Consider the following 26,493-nt stretch of genomic DNA (forward strand, 5'->3'; position numbering starts at 1 on the left):
GTCTGCCTCCAGTCTCTCCCGTCTACAATTCGTCTTCCATCCAAAAAATATTTATAGCCACTCTTTCTGTGGTAGCAAAGAATTGGAAATTGAGGGGATATCTATCAGCTGAGGAATGGCTATATAAAGGTGATGGAACACTATTGTGCTGTAGGAAGTGGTGAAGGGGATGGTTTTAGAAAAACCTGGGAAGACTCTTGAGAATGGACGCACCACATCAATGCAGTGTACTGATCGCTCTTTCTCAAGCACAGGCCTGACTATCATTCTGCTGCTCACGAAGCTGTAGGGGCTCACTGGTGACTTTAGGGTATAAGACAGATGACTTGATTGGGCAGTGAAAAGCTCGCCAAGTGGCTTCCCCCATCCCGGGCTGGTGACATGGTCCTCCCCTTCACACAGCCTGTACTCTGGCTGAACTGGCCTTCCTGAGATGTCCACCTTCGTACCTTTGCACAGGGTGTCTGTCTGTGCCTGGCCTGATCTTATTCCTCATGTCCAACTCAATTCCAACCCTAGCTCAGGTGCACTTCCTTCAGAAGGCCGTTAGTAATTTCCTTCAGTTAGTGCCTCTATCTCTATTTTATATATTCTCCTAATTACTTGTATGTAAATGCATTGCTTCCTCTTTGTATAATGTGTGCTTCTTGAGGGCAGAGGTTATCTCACTTTTGTGTTTGTATCTCCTGTGCCTGGCACATCGGCACATTGTTGACTGATGACAGAAGAAATAAAATTATCTGGAGGTTTTTCTAGCATCCTTGATGTAGAACTAGAAGGACCTTAGAACTCATTGAGTCCAACCTCCTTATTTTACAGACAAGGAAACTGAGGACTAGAGAGGTTAAGAAATATGTTCAGGGTTGCATTGCTAATAAATATTTGAGGTGGGATTTGAACCCAGGTCCTCCTGATTTTTGTAGTGTTTGGGATCTATTCTCTTCATCTGGCAGTTCTGCTTTCTTGTGGTGCGAGTGATGTTTTTAGATGTCATATTTGCCGAGACTCGAAGGCAGGGGCCATCCATGTCTTATACTTCTGTATGTCCTCCATGGCACTGCAAACATGACTTTGTATCTTCTGGGCACTCACTCTGTGAACTTTGGGTTGATATTCAGGACTCACTGAATAGTTGACTCTCTCCATCAACAACTGGAAAAAGCTGTCCAAGATGAAATAACTACTGGGATAGACTCGGTAACCCACAGGGTCTCTTCCCAATGTAACTTTCTCCATGTTATCTCTAGACTGGATCACTCTGGATTAGAGTTCAGAACAGTGGGCTCCAGCTCAGATCGCATCTCTCTTTTTTGCTTATAGCAGCACTCATCTGTCTGTACTCCTGGACTACTCTGCATCTTGCCTGTCACACAAAGGACCATCTAACCTATTGTGTTAGGGTGAGGGAAAGTAAGAAACAGTAGAAGAAAAGCTTTGAGATTCGCTGTCTGTGTCATCCTGAACGAAGGTGAAACCCAAGGCTGTATCTCTCTTCTTATTAGTTCAGGTGCTTGAGTGTTTTAGAGGTCATATTAAATACCTCACACTTGGTCTTCCTGACTTTGCAGATGCAGAAAGAAATCTTTGCTCTGTGTGTGCCTTTTGTGTTGTGCTACACAGAGCACATGTGTATTGATCCGTTCTGTGTCCATTCCTGCCCCCAGTATCCCTTTCTTTCTTAGCTCCATAATATGACGTAGGGAAAACATGATGGGATTAAGAGTCAGGGGGACTTGGCTCAGCTCCAACCCCTGTCCCTGACTTGGTTGCCCTTAGTCAAGTCTGCCGCCTGGAACTCAGTATCCTCATCTGTAAAACTGCAAGGGGCTGGATTCGGATTCTAGAGTCTCTCCCAACTCTAGCGATTAGTGGTGAATTTATCCCATTTATTCCCTTTGTTCCAATTCCGTCTTCTGCATGTATCATCTCCCCTGTTAGAAAATGAGCTTCTTGAGAGCAGGGACTGTTCTGCTTGTCCATCGTACTTAACACAGTATTTTGCACATTGTAGGCACTTAAATGCTTCATTCCTTTGCTCAGCCAGCCTCCCCTTTCTCCAGCTCTTCGACAAACACACAGAGAAAATAAATAACCAGTAAACAAGCCCAGAAGCTTCCTCCACCATTTTCTTTCTTTCGCTTTAGCCGACTGTTCTCTGGGATAGCATCAGACAGCAGCCTTCTCTCCTACCAAGTTAAGGGACCCACGTCAGTGTCTGACACATCTTAGCACTAGGACTTGTCCCTTTGATTGTCATATTAAGTATTCAGCCACCCAGGTCTGAGTGCTCTACACTTGATAGGTTAAAAACCAATCAAATGTAGTCTCTCTTCCTAGGGACTTTTTAGTAAAAGTGTTTTCCCTAGAGGGGAATTTTCCTCACTAGCTATTTCTAAGCCTGTTTTTCTGTTCTTGAGGCCTTGCTGGAGCCCTGATGTCTTCTCCTGGGCCTCCCGATAATGTCTTGAATGCTTGGAAGTGCTTGTGTACTATTGATCTCCAGCTGCATTTTTGCTCTGTCACCTGCTCTTCTCTCATTGGAATCTGTTCTACTGCTTGATTGGGTTCGTTGTTTGCAAGCCCTTCATTAACTGTCAGCCCCCGTGTTTATTGGTTGAACACAAACTAAAATCTAAGACTGCGTAGCATTTCTTAGAGTGGAAGTCCCCTCTCCTTTTCTGATTTTTCAGAGCATAAAATGACTGCGCTCATTGTACTGGCCTCCAGGCAAGAGTCACATACAAGGGCAAGGCCTTCTAGCATAGAATTTTCCAAGGCCATTCAGGGGAGCTATTGGGGATCTCTCTGATGGGAAGACTTTACAGCTCTATTTGTTTGAGATAGATTTAAAAAGAGGAGTAGTTTAGTGAAGATTGTTACCTTTTGATTTACTTACTTCTAGAACCTTACTGATAGTGCTGACCTCTGCACAAAGTGACCTTTTTCAGGAGCTGTTTTAAAGTGTAATGTAGAATTGTGTTGAGTAGACACTCAGAATTTGGGTGCTTTGACAGTCACTTCACCAATATATATTGGGCTCCTCCTGTGTATTAAGGACTGTGTTTGATGCTAGGAGAGATAAAAAGTTTAAATAAGACATAGCTCCTCCCCTTATGGAGCTCATAGTCTATTAAGAAGACACAAATATACAAAGCTGTCATATGAAAAATTACACGGTAAGTACCTTAGATGTAAAACCAGAATGCTGTGGAGGGTCTGAGGGGGCAGGTCTTTCTAGGCCAGGAGAGGCCAGACGTGGTGTCATAGAGGAGGCTCTCAAGAGGCTTTTAAAGATTGGGTAGGAATTCAACAGTCAGAGTAGATGTGTGGACATCAGAGTGTATGATGTATTCAGAGACTAGATAGTCATCCAGTTTTACAAGAATGGAGAGTATAAGGAGGAGAAAATATGAGATAAATCCATAAAGGTACAGTGGGGCCAGATTGTGGAGGACCCTTCCAGGCAAGAGAGTTTCAGCTGGTCTGACCATGACAGGTATCACTACCTTCCAGATGACTTTTAAGAATTGTAAAAGTTTCTTCTTCATGGTTGAAGGGGAACTTTCTCAACACTACGGAGATACTTTGGTTGAGTGAGTACAGGAAATGGGACCCTGACATAGTGCTACCTGCAAGCATTTTGTATTTTTCTCCCAAAAAGAGAGAACTTTCATCTCTCTGTGGTGTTTGCCCTGGAAGTAGGAATACCTGCCTTCTGACTGGCTGGCTTGTATGAGCCCACTTAAGCAAAACAGCACCAGGTCCTGTCTTTTCTGTGCAGTACACACAAACAATTCAGACAGAAGGGGAAAGGATGAAATAGATCTTAACCTCCTTCTCCTTTCCTTTCTGAAAACCCTCTTTCTGCCAGCCACACGTTTGCCACAGGCTTTCTCAGAGATTCATCTGACCTAACATGAACAATAGGCCCTTCTTGAAGGTAAGACATCCGTGAAACATCAAGGCAATGTGCATGAAACAAGCTGCAGGCCAAGCATCTGCCTGACTCTTGTTTCTAGTGTGAAGCCAGGAAGATGGTGGCTAGGAGACTCCTGCATCTGTGGGCTGGGTCTATATTACCTGGCTCTGCCAAGTCTGCTGCTTCCTTTCTCCAGATTTGGCAGGGCTAACTGAATTAACCCAAAGTTGAAATGAGTGACTCTTTAGCCAGCCAAGGAGGTTGGCTGTCTTTATGTTAACTCTCAAGTGACCTGAACATTATTTCTGCTGAGTTTCACAAGTTCAGAATGAGTCTATGCCTCAGGGAGTTCAATTTTCATCGACAGCTGAGTGTCACCCTCACACCACAACAGATTGGACAAGACTGAAGCATCATGGGAGGACAGTGTGGTGCATCAATAAGACCTCTGCATGTGGATTCAAAGGATCTGAGTTTGAATCCCAGTTTTTTCATGTTAATCAACTTTAATTTCTGTGAGCTTCAGTTTTCCTCATTCATAAAATGAAAACATTGCACTAAATCAACCCTGAGGGCCTGTCCAGCTCTAAATCTGTGAGCTTCTAAATATTTAAAGGAGCAAATCTCCAAAATCATGTCAAAGACTTTTTCCTAAAGTGTTTCATTCTTCCTTTGGCCATATAGAGGGTGTCTAGTGGTTGTCATTTAAATCCCACACCAAGGTTTGGTGTAGACTAGTTTCACTTGATTGTTTAGAGATATTTAACCTCACTGGGCTCTTTACTTTATATGTATGGTGGGGGGACATTGAAACATCCCTCTTTTCATGAAAAACAAGTATGTCTAATTTTAATGCTTAAAAAATTTAGCTTAGATGTGCAAGAAGCAACGTTATCTAATGGAACGAGAAATTACATTCCTGCATATTCCCTTAAGTCATTTTTGTGGATGCGTATTGAATACTTACTCGTATATCTAATGCTATTCTGGGTTCTAAGGGCAAAAGAATGGGATGGATGGACCTCTGATCCCCAGGTACCTTGTGATCAAGGAAAAGAGACCAAGCAAGAGATGGTGAAAACACATGGGTACATGTATTCCCATGTGCAAATCTTTGCACTCCTCATGTACGTTGGAGCATTTATGAGTAGGTATCTCTGTGCTCACACACAAAGCTAAGGAATTTACTGTGGCAGTGAAGAGGGCTGCTTTCTCTTCAGTCTGGGATTATTCTTCAGGAATGGAAAGGTCAAGAACAGTCTCTCTTCAGCTTCTTGAGACATCCCTTCACAATTCTTGGCTATGTGGCTCATCAGTTGTGCTTTTAACTGTGCCTAGCATTAATGTCTGAACTGTGAGTGTTTAAATTAGAAACTATTTCTAATCATTTCTTACTCAGCCTCTCTTCTTGTGAAGAGCGCTCTGCCCCCAGATCTCTAAAACGTAGCCCTAGTTTTTGTGTCAGTTTTAGGACCTGGCCTGCATGCGAATGGAGTAGAGCTGCTCACCAGCCCAGACCAGGGCTCTCCTGTGAACCCCACGTCCCTCAGTATGCCTGCCTCCCTCATGTGAGCAACTCTGTCCTAAATAAAAAGTGTCATTTTCTTAGCAAAGGGAGTTTATTTGAAGGTGGGGAGTAGCCTGGGTGGTAGCATCAGGTTGTGTTGATCAGATAGAGTGCAAAATCATCTTAGAGAGATTCCCAGACTTCGTTTTCAAGGATACCCCAGGCAAGGTTTAGATGGGACTTTTGTTCATTTATCTGCCACAAGGAAATAGTTATGCTTCAGAAGACACTAGTCGGCCTTGCTCAAATACTGGCTTTGTTGTCATCAGCCACCAATCTTAGCTGCAATTTTAGGAAGCGAGGGAAGGTCTACAACCTGATGGACTTTTCCTTGATTTCCAGTGGAATGTGGATTTGGTATTGGCAGCTCTAGAGTGTGCTGCATTAGCTTAGGATAACCTGCCTCACTGTCTGCAACCTTGCCCACTCTCCAACTCTCCTGTTAGTGAGGAAGGAGCCCTACGTTCAGAGTCAGTGAGCTTGGCTTGGAGTCCTGGCTTTGTTATTTACTACCTGCATTAACTTAGACTATTCACTTCCCTCTCTGGGCTTCGGTTTCCCCATCTGTGTGATGTCTAATAATGTCTAAAGGCTCTTCCAGCTCTTATTCTCTCCCCTTAGACCCCATGAGGATCTTTTCTCTTGATACTCAGAGATCAGTCCTGGTACCCTAGAAGAGGTCTCCGTGTAGCTGCCACAGCAGACAGAGGTGGGAGGCTTGTCTGTCACCTTGCCCCTGCCTTCCTGGGGGAGTAGAACAGAAGCTGGAACTGGACCTACATTCATCCCCTCTTGGCTCCTTGTTCTCTGTATAATGAGGGTCCCTTCCTTTCTCTGGCTCTCATTTTACTACCTGGGAAATGAAGGGATTGGACTAGATGCTTCTGGAGCTGGCATCTTATGTAGGGCTTGTGCAGATGGAGCAGGACTTGGATGTTCTTGCCTACTTGTCTGCCTCAGGGTCAGTGCTGACCTTTTATTTCTTGTTTTTAGGCCCAACTTCTGGCTTCTCCATGTAGCTCCGTATCCTAAAATGTGCAGGTGTTGATCTGACTGGCACCCCCTCTCCCTTTCCATGCTGGGCCCCCTAAGGAGAATGTAGGCTCATAGAGCAGTAATTCACGTGTAGGTGGCCTGTAAGAAAAGTTTTTAACAAAAGAGTTGGTTAAGAAGCTGATTTATTTTCTTGCTTAACTCTCCTGTCATGTGCTGAGTGGGGGCGGAAGAGGAGGGGAGGGTGGGGAATAGTGCTGCTGAAAGCATTTATCTTCTTTTCTGCCATCTCCCAGTGTTTATTACCTTGTGATCGACAGACGAGGAAAGCTGCCAGTCAAACCCACGTTCAGCACATTTCCATTTCCCCTCCTTGCAGATTTTAGAGTTTTAAAATCTGCATCCTCATTATAGCAGTGAAGGTTGATTCCCTTCTGTTAGTGACAAACCCAAGACCCTCTGGTCTTGCTCTGCCTTGCTCACTCAGGTTTCCTCCAAACAACCAGACCTCCAGAAATCACAGCAATTTATGTCATGTGTCTGGTGAAAGCTATTAAGTGTTTACATCTCTCTTTGCTCTCTCTCCTCATATCTGCAGAGAGCTGTCCCTCTGTCCTCCACTCCAGACCCATCAGAAGGAGGCATATCCGCTTTCCTGGACTCTTACCTGGGCTCACCTGTGAGCCCATCTGGCCAAGTCATAGTATTCTCCTCCCAGAAGTGCTGGGATCCAAATATAGCAAAGGCAGGTTAGGGGGAGGTGGGAGTTAAAGTCATTCTGAATGCTCATCCACCTTCGTGTCTTTTGTCAGATGAAAGCCTTGCCCAGGAGGAATGTCTCCCTTTCCTCCCACCTCAGTTTCCCCTAAAAAAAAAACAAACCTCCCAGTTTTGGAGCCCACCTTCTTCCCAGTAAGCTTTTGAGTAATATGCATTATGTTGGGCTTATTTGTTTTTGTCTTAAACAATTTTGTAAGTGGAAGGAATGTAATGATATTCATTTATTTGTAGCTGAATGTTCTTTCATAATTGCGTTTCCCAGTTACGTCATTAGTATCAGAGGAGATAATTTGACTTAGTAAAATGTGTGCATTGAAGGAGCTTGGATAGACCGGATGGGCACATGAGGTCAATTTCCCCAAAGCTGATGGGCTTTTGGATACTTGAACCCAGACAGCTGCCAGTGATTGTCAACAGCATGGAGCTGTTAGGGCTTTTTGATGCTCAGATCCCTGCTCGGAAGTATAGAGATCATCTAGCTTAACCTCTCATTTTAAGGAAGAACTGAGGCCCCAGTATGATTTGCCCAAAGTCCCACAGGGCTAGGCAGGTAACGTAGGTGGTAGGCAGGGCAGGTGGGTAACATATTTATAGATAGGTTACATGTAGGTAGAACATTTATGAACTACTTATTTTGTGCCCAAAACTGTGCTAAGTGTTGGGGATACAGGCACAAGACAGGTCCTGCCTTTAAAGAGCTTCCAGTCTGATAGAGGAAAACAGCACAGAAAGAGATGAGTTGGGGACCTGGAGAGCTCACCCCTCAGTCACAGTGCTGACATTGCATTCAAGTCTTCCAGTCCAGGGTTCTTTCTGCTAGACCTTGTTGCCACATTTCATGATGGTTTCAGGTTATTTGACTTCTGTTTTTATCCACCTATGCATAAGGGTCATATCCATGTCAAAGGCCTCTGTCCTTTTAGTAAAGAGACCAAGATGACTGAACTCATCCTTTACCCATGTATATGAATGGCTGCCCAAATGTACACATACCTCTTTTGAATCTCGCCCATGAGACTCCTCCCAGTGTCCCTAGCAGCTGGACAGGCATCTTGGGGTCTAAGGCTTGTCCAAAGCCCTCATTTTTCTGGTGAGGAAGCCAAATTCCAGCAAGATCATTTGTCTATGCTTACGTAGGTGCCAATCAGCCTGGCCGTCTGCTCCCAGACTCACTGTTCTTCCAAGTACTTCACCCTCTTCTGCGCCAGTGAATTCTGACCAGTATTGCTCTTAGGCCACCTGCTAACACTAACCCAATAGGACCAAGCTTAGTTCGCCTCCCTTTGGGCTATTATTAGGGTACTGGGCTGGCGAGTAAGTGTCGAGGCATTTAGGAACCTGGCTCTGTCCATGATGAGTGATGAGACTCAGAATGTGCCATTTTTATTGAATCCAGGACCTTTCAGAAATTCCTGGACATGCTAGCACTGATCTTGGAGCAGCTGTGGACATACTGAGGCCGCTGTACTGAATTAGAGGCATAATCTTCAGTTTCACAAATCGCAAACCTGAATCTTCCTGTCACTACATAATGTTTAGGAGTCCCTTGTTGGTGACGTGCTTAAACAGCTCAGGCCTGGTCAAACAGCTGTCTCCTGGGTAGCATCAGAACTATTCCTAGGGCTGGGGTTGTGACGTGGCCTCATGTGGGAAACTTTTGTTTTAGCCAAAACCCGTAATACCAGACAAGCCAGAGCCTCACATGAGGTTTTCTTTGCAGCAGAGCACATTTGTGTCTAATACCATTTACCTTCTGGCTTAGCCCCGGGCTAGGGGGAAGGCTCAGCTTCTGGCTCTGGGGAATGTGATTGAGGAACTTGTATCTAGAGAGAATTCCCTGTCTTTCCTTTGGCATTTTTAGTTTGAGTTCAATTTATCCTCAGCTATGAAACAGGGAAGGCCACAAGGTATAACCAAAAGTTAACTGGAATTGGAGTCAAAAGACTAGATAGAATTTGATTCTAGGCTCTGACATTATCCTTGTGACTGGGCAAGTCACTCTCAGAGCCTTGGTTTCCATCCATAAACTAAGAGTGCTCACAACATAGTCACAGGTCACAGAGTTGTGAAGAAAGCGCGCTGTAATTGTGCAGGGAGGTGTGTGTGTGTACACCTACATACACACCACTGTTGTTCTCATTCCCACTAATCTTTCTGTCTTCCTATACAAAGTCATGCTATACCTGGGGCTAGAAGGAGGTTGCATATACCTCTACGTGCTATAGCTCAGGAGAGATCAAGCAGGTCCATACATACATAAAAACATACATGCATACCTACAAACATTTGACCCTCAACAATAACCCTGGGAGGTAAATGCTTCTTTGCCCTCATTTTCCAGATGAGGAGCTCAAGACACACAGTGGTAAAGTGCCTTGCCAAGGGTCACCCAGCTAGTGAGAATCAGAGGAAGGGTTTAGACGCAGGTCTTCCTGACTCTCAGCCCAATGCTCTTACCGCTTGGCCACCTAGATAAGATGATCTGAGGGAGTCTAGGGAGATTGTGATATGACCAACAATTAAGAAAGGGAGACTCTTCAGCTTGGAGTGACAGAGGCTGAGAGAAAACCAGCAAAGGTATTCTTTACGCTTAAAGCAGTTTCTTCACAGAAACCCTGTGAAGTGGATGGGGGACATATTATCACCCCCGTTTTACAGATGAGAATACAGTCTTTGGAAAAAAGTGACTGTCATCATACTCATGAACAAGCCAGTAGCAAAGAGAGGCTTAATTGAAATCCACAAAATCATTAATGATTTGAATATATTTAAGTCTGTAAAAATGAAAACAATAGAGGAAGGATGAATAGTGGGGGGAAAACACTGAATTAGGACTCCACAGGCCTGGGTTCTCCTGAAACTTAATGTCTATGGGATCTTGGCAAAAGGCTTACCCTCCGAAGCACAATCTGCTCATTAACAAGCTGGGTAAGGTGTAGGACTGGCTACTCAACGTTGTGAGGGCCAAGGAGGAGAGTATCCATTTGAGTCCAGTGTCAGCTGGAAGGTGTGCCACACAGGTCAGGTGCCAGCTGTCACTCCTGAACAAGGAGAATTTAGGGCAGATAAGGGGAAGAAAGGCTTCCTTAATATACCAGGTTAAAAAGTTCTGTAATGGACACACATTTGCAAAAGTGCCTGCTTGGCCCGGGATACAGAGGCACCAGGTCTCTGCCCTCTGGGACCCTGCATTCCTTTGGGAGTACAGTGTGTAAATGGATAACTATCTGCCAAATATATACTACCCAACCTTAACACAAGTAGGTACAGACTCAAATAAACAGAGCAGGGAGGACATGAGCAGTTGAGGCGTCAAGAAAAGCTTCTTCATGCAGGAGATTCTGTCTTTGGAGCAGTCTGGAAGGAAACAAAGAGCTTCTGAATGGATGGAGATTGCCTTCTGAGGGCCTGCTTGTGCTGAGGCTCAATTCACAACGGACAGTGGGATTTCCCATGACACATCCCCATAGGAGCTCATCCAGGATGACTCAGTGGGCTATACGGCATATCCAGGGTTGCAGGAATCCAAGAGGATTATCTATTCTGACCCTGATAACCCTTAGTCCACACCTGGTTGAGCTCTTGGTGGTGGTTTCATAGGGTCAGAGATTCCGGGGTGGAAGGGACTCTAAAGGCCATCAAGTCCATGCCCCTCATTAAATGTGGGAGGAAACTGGGGCCTAAACATGCCTTGGGGGATAGACCTCGTCTGGAATCAGGAAGCCTTGAGTCAAATCTGGCCTCTGACCCTTAGTAAGTTGTCTGCCTCAGTTTCCTCAAGTGTAAAATATAGATGGTAAGGTTACCTATCTTGTAGGATTGTCGTGAGGATCAAATGAGAGCACATGTAAAGCATTTAGCCCAACGTCTGATACATCATAGTCACTTAATAAGTGTTTCCTTCCTTCCTTCCTTCTGGCTGTGAACACAGTGTTACTTCCACTGTACTATACTCTCTAACTGGTAATTCCCTCCACCAATGCAGGTCAGCAGTCATAGTGCAACTCAGAGAGTTGTTGAGATCACTCACAGGTTAAGTGACTTGCTCATGGTCACAACAGATGTCATAGGGGAGAGTCCAGCCCAGGGCTTCCTGACTCTCTTAACTACTACACCATCCTGCCCCGCAGACTACTTCAGGAAAATAGGTCCAGAGAAGCAGCTAGCTACTTGTAGTAAAATCTGGAGAAAATTCTGATGTATTCTCTTTGTGGCCTTTTCAGTAAAAAAATCTCCAACTGGGGAAAGACTGTTGTGACCCCGAGGCTGGGGTGGCAGGGTCAGTGTTACCAGGAAACAGCTGAGCTGCAGAATGAGCATGACTGGAAGTGCTTCTGTTGTCTGGGGATTCTCAAACTAAATTTGGTTTTTCCATCCAGGAAGAGAAGGGACCGTTTCCTTTCCTAAGACACCACTTTAAATCCATGTTAAAACAAAGTGGTACACAATCTGTCCTCATCTTATGTATGATCCTGTGAAAGGTTCTAATGGAACTGGCTGGTTGTTCTCTTTGGGCCATTCAGTCACAGCTCCAGTAGCCGTCTAACTGATTCTGCCTCTTTGCACACTGTCAAATGGAAGGCATGGGTAATGATTTTGTTTTCAACCCAATCAGTGTTCCCTCCCCAGGCTTCTGTTCCCATTCCATCTTCCCAGCAGCAGCATCGTCAAAGGCAGCTGTCATGTGTGAAGTCAGCTTCAAATGGAGCAGATTTTGCATGGCCGGGAATGCAGTTTAATCCTTCCTTTCCCTCTTCATTGCCACCTGTCCTTTTCTTTGCTCCCAAAGCTGAGTGTACTGCTGCACTTACTAAAGGCTCTTGGTTCTTAAGTCATTTCACCAAACCATTTGTGGAATAATACCCTGTATCTGCGCTCATCTGAACCCGCCTATTCTCCCTTCCCTCCTTGCCCCCCGTCCCTTGAGCTCCTCAGGTGTTTGTAGAGAATGTTTATCATTCTACTTTCCAAGCATCAAAGAAGATAAGTCTGAGAGAAGAGACCGAAAGAAAAGTGGGGTAGGGGTGCTGCAGCACAGAGTTCAAGGTGTGGCACAGTTCACCACATTTTGACGCGGTGTTGTGAGGTGTGTTTCTGAGGCTTTTAGAGCTTTCCTGGTTAAAACTTGGGAAGCTTGTCTCAGCTTGTCATTATTCTTGCCTCTTTGGTTACCGCCTCTCTGGCTTTTGTGATCACGTGTTCTTTCCCTTGAATAAGATCCTTATTCAGTGCTTGAGACCTGCGTCCTCATGAAAGGATCCACGTATTGTACTTATTTCCCTTAGCATGCCATGGAGGGAAAGAATTGCATGGCAGGGGGCAAGGTATCAGCACATCCCATTCAGAAACCACTGTTCTATCTGCCACTCCTCCAGCTCTGGACCTCACTCGAGCTTGTCTGCGTCCTTTGACTTCATCCTTAACATCAAGTTCTTTTAAGTTCTTACTTGCTGTTTGGACCAAGGCCTTTTTTTCTGATGATTGATGTTTGCCCTGCCTGTCAGTGACCACAGTGCCATAAGTGGTTATTTTTTAGTTGTTACTGATCCTTTTGTGACAGCTGAGTGATCCTTTGGGCCACTTCTCAGAACAGTGTTTTTAAGAGCAAAAAATACAATTATATACCAAGGTTTACAAGAGAAACCTGTTACAATGAAGTAGAGTTAATGCACTCTAGGTCAGGAACCCATCTTTGAAACAATAGTTTTGAAAGGTTTCTGGTTTCCAGCTAGTCTAGAATCCAGTAAATGGAGTCAGCAGATGGAAATTTACTAAAAAATAGTATTTCTGTGACTTTTTTCTGTCATGTGTTGGTATTCTCCTTTATGGAAAAGAACTGCCAGTAGACCAGTGTTTTTCGTGCTGGTGTCATGAATAACATTCCTTTTGGTGAAACCATAACATGGAATACAAGTACAAGCCTGCGTTCATAGACCTTTATTCTGGGCAAGGAGATCTGAGGGCCTAAGAATTCCCAGAAAGGCCACAGTATCTCCTAGGTAAAGATCTTTGAGAATGAGCAAATAGTTTCTCTTGGCGTTTCTGCGCACTCGTCTGGGTGGTCAGAGACCTGCTCGTTTTTTTTAATTCATTTTTACTTTTGCTTTTATTTTTACTTCAAAGCCTGGAGGGACATTTCTATGTAGTTGCTGAAGGTCAAGCTAAAGTGGCATAGAGCTCCACCAACAGACAAGTACCTGCCAACTATGCCCTGCTCTGTTGCTGGCATCTTTATTTAATCCATAGTTTTGTGTCACTGAGGCATGTGTCTTCTTAGTACCAAGTTCCCTCCTTCACTTGAGCTCCCTGGGAAGGAAATCTTTCCTATTTGAGCTCTTTCACAGAGAGCTGGTCTAACTGTTTCTTTGATTATAATACTACCTTCTGGGACATGGAGCTTAGGATGGATTGGCTGCTCAGTTCCTAGGAATCACAAATCAGCAGATCTTTAACCATCACTTAAATCTCCATTGTCATTTGTTTCTTATTCAATTCAATTAATTTTAACCAATTTTCATTAAGTATGTTCTGGGCACTAAAAGAAATGCAAGGTTTAGATAAGTCACAACCTCTTCTCTCACATCCTGTCCAGGAGGTACATAAAGTCGTGTGTATGCGTGTGTGTGTGTGTCTGCGTGCGTATGTGCGTGCATGCTATCCAACCAGGTTGTAAGCTCCTAGAGGAAAGAAATCCTGCAGTGTATTTCTTTTAAATCCCTATGAGCTCTTAGCATAGTGTTATACATATAATTGTTGGATGGATATATGAACTGGCCCTCTTCCATTTTATTTGGGTTATATTATATGCTCACATGGTAACAGTTGGCAAAAAGGAAATAGAAATAAATTTATTTCACAGAGGCTACTGAAATTTGAGGTATTCAGACCCTAGAGCAGAAGTGACAACTGTCACCTGACTTACCGGGTACAAATTGTGTATTTACTTGCTTTACCCTCTCCTTTCCCCCTCAGCAACAACAGATATTGGAACAAAAAAAAAAAAGGTTTTTTTTTTTCAGGATCAAGGGATCCCTGGGAAAATCAGTCTATTTCATAATAATAGAATTGGCCATAGGGACTAGGAAATAAGATTTCATTGGTATAAGGAACTTCCAGTGAAGAAACTCCCTCCACCAATGCAGGTTGATCCCCTTCTCTGCAACTGAAGGGTCTTAGAGAGTTGCCTGGGGCACAGAGAGGTTAGAGGACTTGCTGAGGCCTCACAACCAACGTGTGTCATCAGAGAGAGGACTTGGCCGTAACATGCAATAGCAGCTCATCTGTGCCGAGCCCATTATGACTGTGTGAGTCACACACACATTATTTTATCTGATTTGTGGTTACTACAACTGAGGCTCTGAGAGACCAGTGTACACAGGGTTAATGAGGGTCTGAGGCAGCGTGCAAACTCGTTTCTACTCCTTTCCAGTCCAGTGTTCTTTCCATGGTGCCATACTACCTGTCTTGACATAGGCCCTCTAGAAAACCTAAGTTTCCCTTTTGCCCAGGGGACCTAGTAAAATGGACCAGGCAAAATAATAATTATGGCTAGATATTTTTATTGAGTATAATAAGAAAGGGTATTTATACCTGCTGAGTGATCAGCCCCAGAAGCCATAAGAGCAGACTGGATTCAGCAGGCCTTGGTGCAGATGCTCTGCCCAAGGCTGAGGACAAGATCATCTCTCTCACCACATCTTCTTTCTTAGCCTATGGGAAAACCTGGGTTGGTTCAGTGTGTTGCTGTGAGAGCGATTTTTTAAAACCAGGACATGGAAAGTATCTTAACAGGAATTGTTTTTAACTTAGCGTCTGTACCCCTCAGTTATTTAGCCACCCTCCTTTTGCAGCTTCAGCTGGGACAAGAAAGCGCTCACCAAACTCCTCTTCCTGAAGGTCAGGTATAAGAGCTGTGCAACATACTGCAGAATTCTCCTACTTAGGGCCTTAAGTGGCAAACTCTTTCTCTGCCATCTCTTGATTTTATGAAGAGTACATAGTTAAAGAGCAGAACTAGCAAAGCAACCTACCACACATCACCAAAAATAAGGTAGCAAACAGAGAAGCAGTGAGAGGTATTTTGGAGAGAGCTCTATATTGGGAGTCTTTGTACCCAAATTTAAATCCTGACTCTGCTACTTGAATGTGATCTGGGTCAGTCACTTAACTTCTGGAGCCTCAGTCTCCTATCTTTAAACTTCAAGGGCCAGACTAGATGAGCTCTAAGGGCCTTTTCAGCTATACATCCTACAAAAACCCTTTTAAAGCACAGTACAGAGCTGGGTGACTGAGGAATTCCAGGTATGGCTTTGCTCGTTGTGTCAGATGTAAGACAAGCTTTCATCTTGTCGACTTCCCTAAGTGGGAGCTTATTGGAAGCAGAACATAGCACTTGGAAAGCTGGCATGATCCATCCTGTGCTCCCAGGAGGGTTTGGCTATGTCTAATCAGAGGGGTGGGTGTCTATGGAATGTATCTCCAAAGGAGGAGGAGGAGAAAATGACATGTTCATGGAAATGAAATACAACTGCAAATTAGAGTGTCACCCTGGTTTTTTTTAATCCATTTTTTATTTAATTGGTTACCAAGGAAAAAAATGTCATATGGAAGTATATATCTCAGAGAAGTTAAGCCATGAGATATTAAAAGAGAATGGGAATTCTGGGAAATTCTCATGGGGGGATTATAAAATATTGCCTTAATAAAAATATTCTGATTCTGCAAAGCTAGGCTCATAAATTTCTCTGTGTTAGATGCCAGGGGTCCAAAGAGATCCACAAATATCATCTCATTTGTCCTTGGCTATCTCTTCCAATCTAATCAGCTATTTGCTGGCTGGCTTTGCCTCAGCGGTAACATCATTTTGGAGTGCGTTAGTGGAAGGAGGGCCGTGCACAAAAGGGGAGCAGCCTTCTTTCAGACAGCGTTGCCTATTCCAACAATAACCAGAAACTGAAATGCTTCCTCAGTTCTCTTTGTTGCTTTTGCTTCCACCCTGCTGGGACTGACCTACCCCTAATTCCTTCATCTTCCAAGTATTTGCATTACTTCGAATCTGTCTCATGGGGTTGTGAACCCATAGGACAAGGGGTAGTGTCTTTGCAAAGCTTACCAAACCTGACGTATTGTGGACACTTAGTAACTCTTCAGCAGGAATGTATGGTTTAAGTAATTAAACTAATAATTTTATCATATTGTGTCTTACTGGGAAAAGTACATCAGTTGCTCTTGAGGCAGCGCACTGTTTGAGGGATATGGCTGTTATTCCGTTCTCTTCCATATTCCCAACTTCCCTGAATTGGGTTTTTTCCCCCTCCTCCTCTTCCTCACAAACTTTAGTGAAGTCCCCATGGGAGATTGTGGTAAACTGGCTGATGGTTCCCTTTTTCCTTCATAGGAGCAGTAATTGGTGATGGACAGTCTGCGGTGGCCAGTAACATTGCCAACACCACCTACCGGCTCCAGTGGTGGGATTTTACCAAGTTTGACCTGCCAGAAATCAGCAACGGTAAGCCAGATTAGAATTAGTGGGATACAGAAGGGTAACTGTATCTGACCTTTCATTGTAGAGGTAGAACCAGAGAGTTACACAGAACCTTTGTTTCTGGATGTGCAGATTACAGAGTGACTTTTTCCTTGCAGATCTGAGTAGGGATTTCTCTGAGAAATACCCTCTTCCACTGACTAGTTACTATTTTAACCTGAATCAGGAAGTACCAAAAGAAAGTCCTTCATTTCTTTTGGAAACAGTGGAGCAGCCAGCTAAGTGTGTTGGGGGAGAGGCAGGAATGAGACTGAGTGAGAGCCCTGCTTCTTTGGGTGGATGAGCCCGGGATGGAGAGCCCTCCCAACTGGGCACAAAGCGGTCTTCCAGGGACTGAAAATGGCTTCAAGAGTCTGAGGTGCTTTCATTGTATCTAACTCAGCCCCCGGTGGCTGGTCCCAAATAAGTGTATGAATATTATCTTAGGTAGAGAAAGTGTCTCAGGGCTTATGTAGTCACCCTTTTTCCCACCACCCTCCCTCCACACTGCCTGTACCCATTCTCTTTATAGTAGCACTGGTAAAGTTACAGGGAACTCACTACCTCTTCATATAGTAAATTCTTTTTTTTTTCCAGAGAATTGTAAATGTTAGTTCTTCCTTGTAACGTGAGAAATTATACCTCACTTTTTATTTCCAGCCATGAATACTATTTCTGCCCTCTGAAGCTATAAAGTCTAAATATAATTCCTGTTCCATGTGACAGACCGTAATCAAGTTCCCTCTGTTTTCCCTTTCTGTGATTATTATTCCTAGTTCCTTCTACCACGCTCATATTATATGGTTTCCAGACCCTTCATTGTTTTGTCAGCACCCACTTTACAACTTGGTGCCTTCAGAATGATAGTATTACTTCAGGTGTGGTCTGAACAGTGGTGAATACCTTCCAACTCTTGCATCCTTTAATCTAGGTGACCATATTTCTATTAATCCAGACCAGTATTACCTCAGCTGTTTTGGCAGCTACTTCACACCATTGAATTATATTGCACTACTAGCAATAATCTAAGAATTCTTCACTGTTCTGGTTGATTTTTTTAGCCTAAATGTCATTTATATTTTTCTGTTAAATTTCATTTTTTTAAGTGCCATCTTTTGTAGAAGCAACATGACTTATTGCGTAGAGAGCCATCTTTGAAGGTAAGAAGACCTAGATTCAAGTTTCACCTCTGAAAGGTATTGGCTCTGTAACCCTGGGCAATCACTTTACCTCTCAGAGTTCTTGGCAACTCTCTTATAACTAGAAAGTATAAAAATGGTATTACGTTGGTAGAGGAGATTTCTTTACGTGGGACTTCTACACACTGATGAAATCCCAGGTCCCAATCCTATCCTAAAAGCCTAAGTTTTCTGTGGATATTAGTTTTCTCATGTAGCATATTAACTGTACCTCCCAGTTTGCACGTGACAAACATCCCTTCAGTGTAGTCAGCCAAGTCATTAATGGAGATACTGATCAGAGCAGAACTGAGATCATGGTCCTGCGTGGTCCTAGAACTGAAGTGGCCTTCGAAGACCCTTCTTTAACAGAGGCTTAGACGAGTCAAGTGGCTTGCCTGGACTTTACCTGGGCAGTAAATGCCAGAATCTTTGACTCTCAGTCTTGTGACTTTTCCATTGTCCTAGACTGATTCATTCATCACAGCATTCTTAGTTGAGCCCTAGAATTTTGGCAGGGTTGATTTTTGAATTACTGACCTATAGATTCTAGAATTCAACTCTGCTCCAACTTCTCTGTACAGTTAAGAACGTTTTCCCATCTCTAGCCTTCTGACACCGTACCCCTTTTCCCTAACTCTGCTCCAACTTCTCTGTACAGTTAAGAACGTTTTCCCATCTCTAGCCTTCTGACACCATACCCCTTTTCCCTAACTCTGCTCCAACTTCTCTGTACAGTTAAGAACATTTTCCTGTCTCTAGCCTTCTGACACCGTACCCCTTTTCCCTAACTTCTTGGAAACTCCTGAAGCTGGTTCTGTGATTGTGTCCTCAAGCTCTTTCAGCTCACTCTTTGTGGTTTTGTGCCATTACCATACATAAAGTAACCAAGGGCTGGCTTTTTGTCTGGGTACCTTGAACTTTGCTTCTCTCCTAACCTGTGAGATCATAAGGAAAGAGGAAGCAAAATGGGATTTGAGGAGTTCTGCATTTTTCTGTGTCATCTCTTCATGTTAATACATCTTTAAAAAGCCTTTTCATTCATGTTTTTATCCTTTTTCCTAAGCTCCTTATGAGTCGTTTTCTTCCAGATTTGTGTTGTAATCTTGTATCAGACCTTGGTCGTGTGTCCTTGCTTTTAAATGGCTTCTTTTTAATCCATGCCCCTCAGAAAGCAGCCTGTGAAGTTGCCTTGATCTCTTTAGACGTGTTTTCCTTGTTTTCCTTTCCTTACTTTCCTCCTTTGGAGTCACTGACTCCCTGGCTTTGGGATAGCTCTTTCCCTGAACATTTTACAATTACTTTCCTGAAGTGTGAGGTGCATGTGTGATTATGCCTGAAGTCGTCCTTACAAATCTCAATGCCTGAGAGGATTTTTTTCTCCAGAACTCTACCCTAGAACTTCACTAGTTAGTTCTTCTTTGTTAGAGTTTATCATTGAAATTCTCATTGTTGTAGTTTCCTTGGATGTCTGAACCATCAGCAAGGCAAGAATTTATCTTGAAAACTGCCCATTTTAATGAAAGAGGTTGGCGTATGTCCTTGGAATGATATATGGCTGGGAGAGCGAGCCAGGCTCAGAGTCAGGAAGATGCAGAGAAGGTGCTTATCTGCCTTGGGAAAGATTTGTTTTAAATTAGGATGTATTATTTTCCCATCGCATTCATTTCCCAGTCTATCTCTCCACCTTTCCTCACTCATTCCTTATGGCAAAGATTAAAAAAGAATTCAGAAAAATGAACCAGCTCATCAGCCAAGCTTGCTGTCATCATCAGCGTTGTTTCGTGTTGCTGCAAAGAAGGGGCTCTTCAGGCGGAACTTCACTGCAGAGTTCAGGGTAGGCTTTTTCCTTTCCATTGGCGTTGTTGTTGTCTTTGTAACAACATGTTTACGTTGTGTGTGTCATTATCCTGGTTCTCCTCACTTCACCCTGCATTAGTTCTGAATTCCTTCTATTCAGCGTTTCTCACAGCACAGTAATATTCCATTGCATTCATATACCATAGCTTATTTAGCTATTTCCCAATCATTGGGCATCTGCTTTGTTTCCAGTTCTTCCCTCCTTCTAAAAATGCTGTTATAAACATTTAGATGTGTGTTGGAATTTTGAATCTTAGACCTCCTTAGGGCCTAGGCTAGCGGGGCATCTCTCAATCAGAGGGTATTGGGAAGAATTGTAGATACTTAAAATTGCCATGGGACCTTTCTCTTCTGTCCCTTGCTTCTCAGTAGGGGCATGGATTGATCATGATTTACTGTCTTTCAAAGAGTCACATCAAGGAATGAAGTCTTTTCTGCATCTTCAGGATTTTTATATTTTTGCAAAGAAAAGAGGAGACCCCTAGAACTTCCTTGTGATCACTGCCTTCAGGCAGGAACAGAGGTAGTGGATGCACAGGGTACAAACCCAAGGTTCTTGTTGTGGCAGGATATGTTGTAGGCCCAGCTGTTCAATGCAGTGGGGTGGACTTCTCCTTCTAGTCTAGAGATTAGGGTTTATTTGTACATTATTTGTACTGGCAGCAGAAAACTAGGGGTAAAAAGAAAATTTTCTTAAAAGCTGATAGATTGCCTTAGAGAGGAGCAAAAGGGAAACGTTTCCTACTGGCTTTGGATCTCCTGATGGGCTTCTAAAACATGTGCAGAGCAAAACCCTGTTGTGGCTGATCCCTCCCACAGCCTCATCTGACCAACCAGCAACAGGCCCCAAAGTGATCTTTGTACAGTGTGCTGGAATCCATGGCAAACAGAACCATTTGCACCTCTGGGCATCAGTATTTCTAACCTCTTCCATTCCTTCTTCAGAAATTTTCATGTGGAGATTATTTATAATTAGAAAAAGATTATATTTCAGAATCTGGAACAAGCCTCCTGCTGTCACTTGTAGGTCCTGGTTCTTTCTGGAACTACTCCTCAAAGCTGTTTATAAAATACTTCGCTTCTTGGCCATTACTCCCCTTTTTCATCCACAGCCACCTAGGTCACTGCCCTTGTCCCCTTTCCCTGTATCTGTTTGTCCTTTGGATATTAACAGTATATTGACTGGGGTGCCTGCTGAAATTTTTTGTCAGGCTAGCACTGTTCACAGGAGGGCTACAATCTCCATCAATCCTTTCTTCCTGACTTGTTCTGCTGCAGTGCCTCTTCTGGGAGCTTTCTGGCTTACCTGCTAACCCAGTATCTTCTAACCCAGTAGAATGGGCGGTCCTGTAACCAGTATCCCATTGGGCTTGGCCTCTCAGTATAAATCAGCATGTTAGGGGGTCAACCCTAAGACTAAGATCAAACAGCATCATGTTGAACAGAAACTCTCCCTTCCATGTCAGAATTAGGGAAGCAGCAAGCAAAGAAATTTTCTCTAGCCAGAACTCTTTAATAGAAACAACAGTTATTGTTCACATGGGGCTGCTTCAGCCCCGTGTTGCCTTTTACAAGACTGAACTCTTCCTCTTACGGTGGCCAGTTGTAACATCAAGCAGGAAGCATTATCTGCCTGAGACTTAGTGTACTTTAATGGAAGCGGGTAGACTTCTTCTGTGGTTTAGGTCAAGCATTGTCAGGAGAGGTACAAAGAGCTCTTCTTCCTGCTGTCCAGCTGTTCTTAGGTCATTTTCAGATAGGACTCACTGGAATCCTCTTCCATGAAGCTCTCCAAAACCACCATTTCAGGCCAGACATTTTTATATTGGTGCGGAAGGATGTTCTTCATCGTTATTGATATAGTCAATATCATTTTCTAATAACCATGCCAACTGTCTTTAACCTGTTGCCAGACTTAACTTGGAAGTATTCTCCTTTCCTGACCAGAGCTGACAGTCAGAGGTAGGAAGGAGTGGGGCACAGTATTGAGGGCACTGGGAAAGCCAGAGGAGCCCAGAGCCTCAAGGATATTACTCAAGGCAGAAAAGAGACTGGGCTATCTTGAGCAACAAATCAAATCCTTAAAATATGTGCAAAAGCAAAATGTACTGAAAGTAGATACCTGCCACATTTGTGAGAATTTCCCACAGAAGAACTTTAATCATTCTGTCTTCTTAGAGCCCATATGTGGAAACTGGCTTGTTCACAGATAGGTGAGTCTGTTTGCAAAAGAGCTGTTCTGAACGGATCAGCCCTGCCCAAATGTGGAAAAACATTAAGGAACACACCAAGCCAGTGTCAGTACTCCAAAATGTCAGTATTCTTTTCTGTGCTGCCTATTTATAGTGCCAATGTGAAGTTTCCCATCCCAGGGATAAGAAGATGCACAAAATAAACCCCATTAGGAGAAGGCAGTTGTGAGACATTCAGGCTTTGTGAATTTAGCTTTGATGAGTCACAGAAGAAGAGAGAGGAAACAGGACTAGATGACACATGTAGGGCTTCATCTTTCTTAGGTGGAGTCGGTGCCAAAAATCCTACATGTTTTGAATAGGATCAGATGTTCATACCAATTGAACAGGTCCAATTAGCTCCAATTAGATGTGCCTCTTCACTTCATGGGTCAGCATTGGGCAATGAATTGAGTCTAGAACTGAGCAGAAGGCACGATTTGATTATATTTGGGAAATCAGGAATCCTAAGCTGCTGTCTGCTACCAGAGTCCCCCTTTCTTAACCCCCAGTACCATCCAGGGGTGCTCTGGCACCAAGACTAATAGAAGCCCAATTGCAGGGACCCAAAGGCACTGTAAAGATTGTTCCTGATATACCAGGAGGATGCCGCTTAGTGAGTTCAAAGATGGCATATGTGTGGTAAGTGGCACTAGCACCTTGTGGACATGTAGGGCCAGAAAAGAAGTTGGGTTGGAAAGCAACACATCCTTATGCCCAGCCAAGCATGGCACACTGGTATTCAGGGAATACCAGAAGGCTCTCAGGAAGAGTCTTAGTGAACTGGGTTAATTTTGTGGAGATACTTTGTGGACACATGGTAGAGAGTCACACAGGATGGCTGAGGCCATGAGAGCTTACGTTTAGAACAGGAGGGGACTTTCAGAACCCATCTGGTCCATCACAACCTCACTCCTCCCCCATTTTGCTCATAACAAAACTGAGGCCTGGGGAGATTGGGACTTGCTCAAGACCACACTGATGTTTCACTGGATGTAGTTTGTACTGATGGAGGTATCCTGTAGCAGTAAGATAATCTGTTGAGCTGATTGTTGAACTATTAAATGGCTCTCTGCAGTCAGATCATGTAACCTTGGGTTAGAACTTTATTGATTTTGGCCAAATTCTTCTATAAACCTCCCAGAATTACGAGCAGGCACAATATGATCTACAGAATAGAATATCCCATCAAAACAAAGGAGAAAGTGCATCAGGGAGCATGAAGGTGTTCTGTTTATAGTTCGTTTCCTAAAGGAGCTTGTCAGACTGTAGATTAGCCTGGCCTTAAGTCATCGGGCTCCACCCTGCTTTGTATCTTTATCTCATATTTCTGTGAAGATCACTGGATTTGCAGATAGGAGACCAATCTCCACTTCTTACTGTTTGTGGGACCTTGGGCAAAAGACTTGAGCAAAACCCTCTGGGCTTTACTTTGCTTATCTGTAAGTGAGGGCACTTCTGACTCTCTGTGTGCCCCACTTTATCTCTAGCTTCATTGAGAACTCACTGCTCTCTCCCCCAGTCCTGGCCATCTCCCACCTGAGGATCCTGGTTTCTGTTTTACCTCCTTCCTGTTGTCACCTCTCCTTCTCCACAGACCTATTCTCCCGTTCCTCCTTTCTCTCTCCTCCCTCAGCACCTCACAGCTTTCTGTTTTGTAGTGTTCTCCTGTGCTTATCATGTTACATCTTATGGTCCAGTTTACCAACATTTGTGTCTTACCATGTTCTGCACCTTCCCACCTTTGTGTTGACCCTGTAGGTATCTAAGAGGCGCCCCCTTTCTTTTGCTTCCCTTACCCTGCTATGAACTGTCCTAGTGCTTGGTGCCCCTCTTAAGTATCCATGGCATTCTGATTTCTATTCCAGTGATTTGTTTATGTCACTGTTTTATTACCTCTGTGACTAGACTGGAAGTCCTTGAGGGCAGTGGCTCTGTAAACTTCTGGGTCCATCAAGGCTTTTCTGTGTCCTTTGAATTGTTTATATAAAGAAATACTGCTCCAGTTTTTTAAAACTCAGTGGAAGAAGTCTTGGTTCTATATATGTCTTTGTCAAATAGTAACTTTAATTTTTTGCAATTATTCTCAAGTGAATTCTAGGAAATGTCTGGCTTGTTTCTAAATGAAAAGCCTATTGAACACACCCAGAGGAGAGAGCCGTGGAGTCGGATGTAGAGCGGAGCTTACTGTTTTCACTTTGCTGTTGTTTTGTTGTTTTCATTTTTCCCTGTTGTTCTGACTCTCCTTTAACAACATGACTAATATGGAAAAATGTTTAATGTGATTGTACATGTGTAACCTGTGTCAGGTTGCTTGCCATCTTGGGGAGGGGGAGGGAGAGAGGGAGAAAAACTTGGACTCAATCTTATAAAAGTGAATGTTGAAATCTATCTTTACATATAATTGAAAAAAAATACTCTTAAGTGGAGAAAGATTAAAATAAAATTTTAAAAAGGGAAAAAAAATAAAAAGCCTAAAAACCAAAGATAAAACAGAAAGTTCCTTAAGTCAGGGACTTCACAGATTCAGGATAATTGGGTAAAAGCATTCTGTCTGATGGCATCTTCCCTTCCTGAGGATGCTTTATCTCATAGGCTGGCTCCAAATTATATTCAGATTTGAGTTAGCCTAGGATGATCAAAAGTGACTAGCTTACTGTCTCCAAGTTCCATGTTTCCAAAGTTAGACAGGACTTCCTGCCAGTGTCTTTCCAGGCTCTGTCCATTGCCATCCTTGATTTTAGTGCTTCTTAGAGAAGTGAGTTATGAACCTGTAGAAAAGGGAGAAAGTATTAATAATCATTAGTCATTAATTAATGAGGCTGTCTAGACCATCTCTGAGCCCAGTTTGTCACACGCTGATAACTGAATTTAGCATACTTTAGACAGATGGTTCTCTTGACTCTTGATTTTTTTGGGGGGGGGTATTAAAATATGCCCCTATGAAAAGTCCTTGCTGGCCTTCTTGGTGGCCATGATAGTCTGAATCTTTCAGAAATGTGTCTAGGTAGGATTTGGCCTTGGCAGAAGAATTACTCTTTTTCTTCAAGTGAAACCTGAGGCCTAGAGAGGAGAAATGGTTTTCTTAAGACACAGAGGGTTGACAAGGTCCTAGAATCAGAATCCCGCTTTGTGCTGTTTTCTTCTTGTTTCATTCCAAGATGCTCATGTCTCTGGTCCCCCACCCTCTTGCCCTTGCGTCGTCTTAGTCACAGTTTCCTCTTCAGTATCATTTGCACCCATCTCTCTGAGCTCATAGCCACAATGAACTGAGTTGTGAAATGTTTATGGTGAGGATACAGTGTTTCTTTTCAGCAGTTCTGAGACAACTGAAAGATTGCCTCTAGGTACAGAAGTCTTTCTGTTTAGCTGCATATGGCTTTTTGTGCAGCAGTCTGTGGCTGACCCTTTCCACTGGTTTGAGCCTGTGTTAGAAGTCTTTCTTCAAGACTCATCCCAGGAGCTAAGAAAGTGACCATGTGTTATTGCTCAGAATTAGATAGGACCTCTGAAGTCGTGTGGTCCAATCTGTACCTGAAAAAGAATCCTTTCCATATCATTCCCAACAAATGGTTCCCCCCGCTTCCATGAGGAGGCATCTGCTACCTTTCAAGTCAGCCTGTTTCACTTTTGGACAACTCCAAGAGTTAATTATTTCATCAAGCAGAAATCTGTCTCTTAGCAACTTTCCATTCCTTCAGGTTCTGCTCTCTGAGGCCAAGCAGGATTGGTAGCCCAGCAGAATCTTGAAGACAGCCGTCATTGGCCAGATTTGAATCACTGCTGAACCCACCAGCATAAATACTAGTAGCTCTGAACAGGTTTATGAAGAGGGTGTCAAGCCAACAACAGTGGGGGCTCCCAGAGTTCTTTTTATATAGGAGAAGCTTCTCACTCCATGGGCTTGAGTGTTCCTACACAGCTTTTCCTGGTTCAAAATATGTCGTTTAGGGCTCCTGGAGACAGTGGCGGGCTAAGAGAGAAGCCAGTCAACTCAAGGTTGAAAACCTTAACCTTTCTCTTATACAAAGCCTTAGCCTATGATCTGTGAGGTCCCCTTTTCTGTAAATTCCCTCAACTAAAGGGCCTATCCATACACAGGCATGACCATCAATTTATAAGCTGTGGCAGCTTGGAATTTTGGACAAGCGATGTTGTCATTTAGCAAACACACACTTCCCCGCTTCCCCTGCAAACAAAGACATTTAGAATCTTCCATGGCCTAAATAACTTTAATAACTTTTAACCTTCTTGCAAACTTTAAGGAATAATTAATAGGTGCAGGACACAGGCTGACATTCACCTGGGACTTAGGTTTAGTACCATGTGTCCACGTGTCTTACTTCTATGAGTTGGATCAGCAGGCAGGTAAAAAGGAATTAAGAAAATGGTTTTGCGTTACGCGGGACACGGCTCTGCTCCTTTTATTGTCAGCAGGAGCA

The 26,493-nt window shown here is 43.6% G+C and overlaps 1 protein-coding gene across 11 annotated transcripts in view; it reads left to right on the forward strand.

Annotated features, from left to right (window-relative positions):
* AMBRA1 (autophagy and beclin 1 regulator 1) overlaps positions 1-26,493 on the forward strand; it is a 186,261-nt gene that overhangs the window by 100,220 nt on the left and 59,548 nt on the right. For all 11 annotated transcript variants that reach the window (XM_072617660.1, XM_072617670.1, XM_072617669.1 and 8 more), the window contains one exon: positions 16,657-16,767. In XM_072617660.1, the coding sequence (XP_072473761.1) occupies positions 16,657-16,767 (111 nt within the window). The remainder of the gene's footprint in view (positions 1-16,656; positions 16,768-26,493) is intronic.

The sequence above is a fragment of the Notamacropus eugenii genome, chromosome 6 (assembly GCF_028372415.1).
Source record: "Notamacropus eugenii isolate mMacEug1 chromosome 6, mMacEug1.pri_v2, whole genome shotgun sequence".
NCBI classification, from domain to species: domain Eukaryota; kingdom Metazoa; phylum Chordata; class Mammalia; order Diprotodontia; family Macropodidae; genus Notamacropus; species Notamacropus eugenii.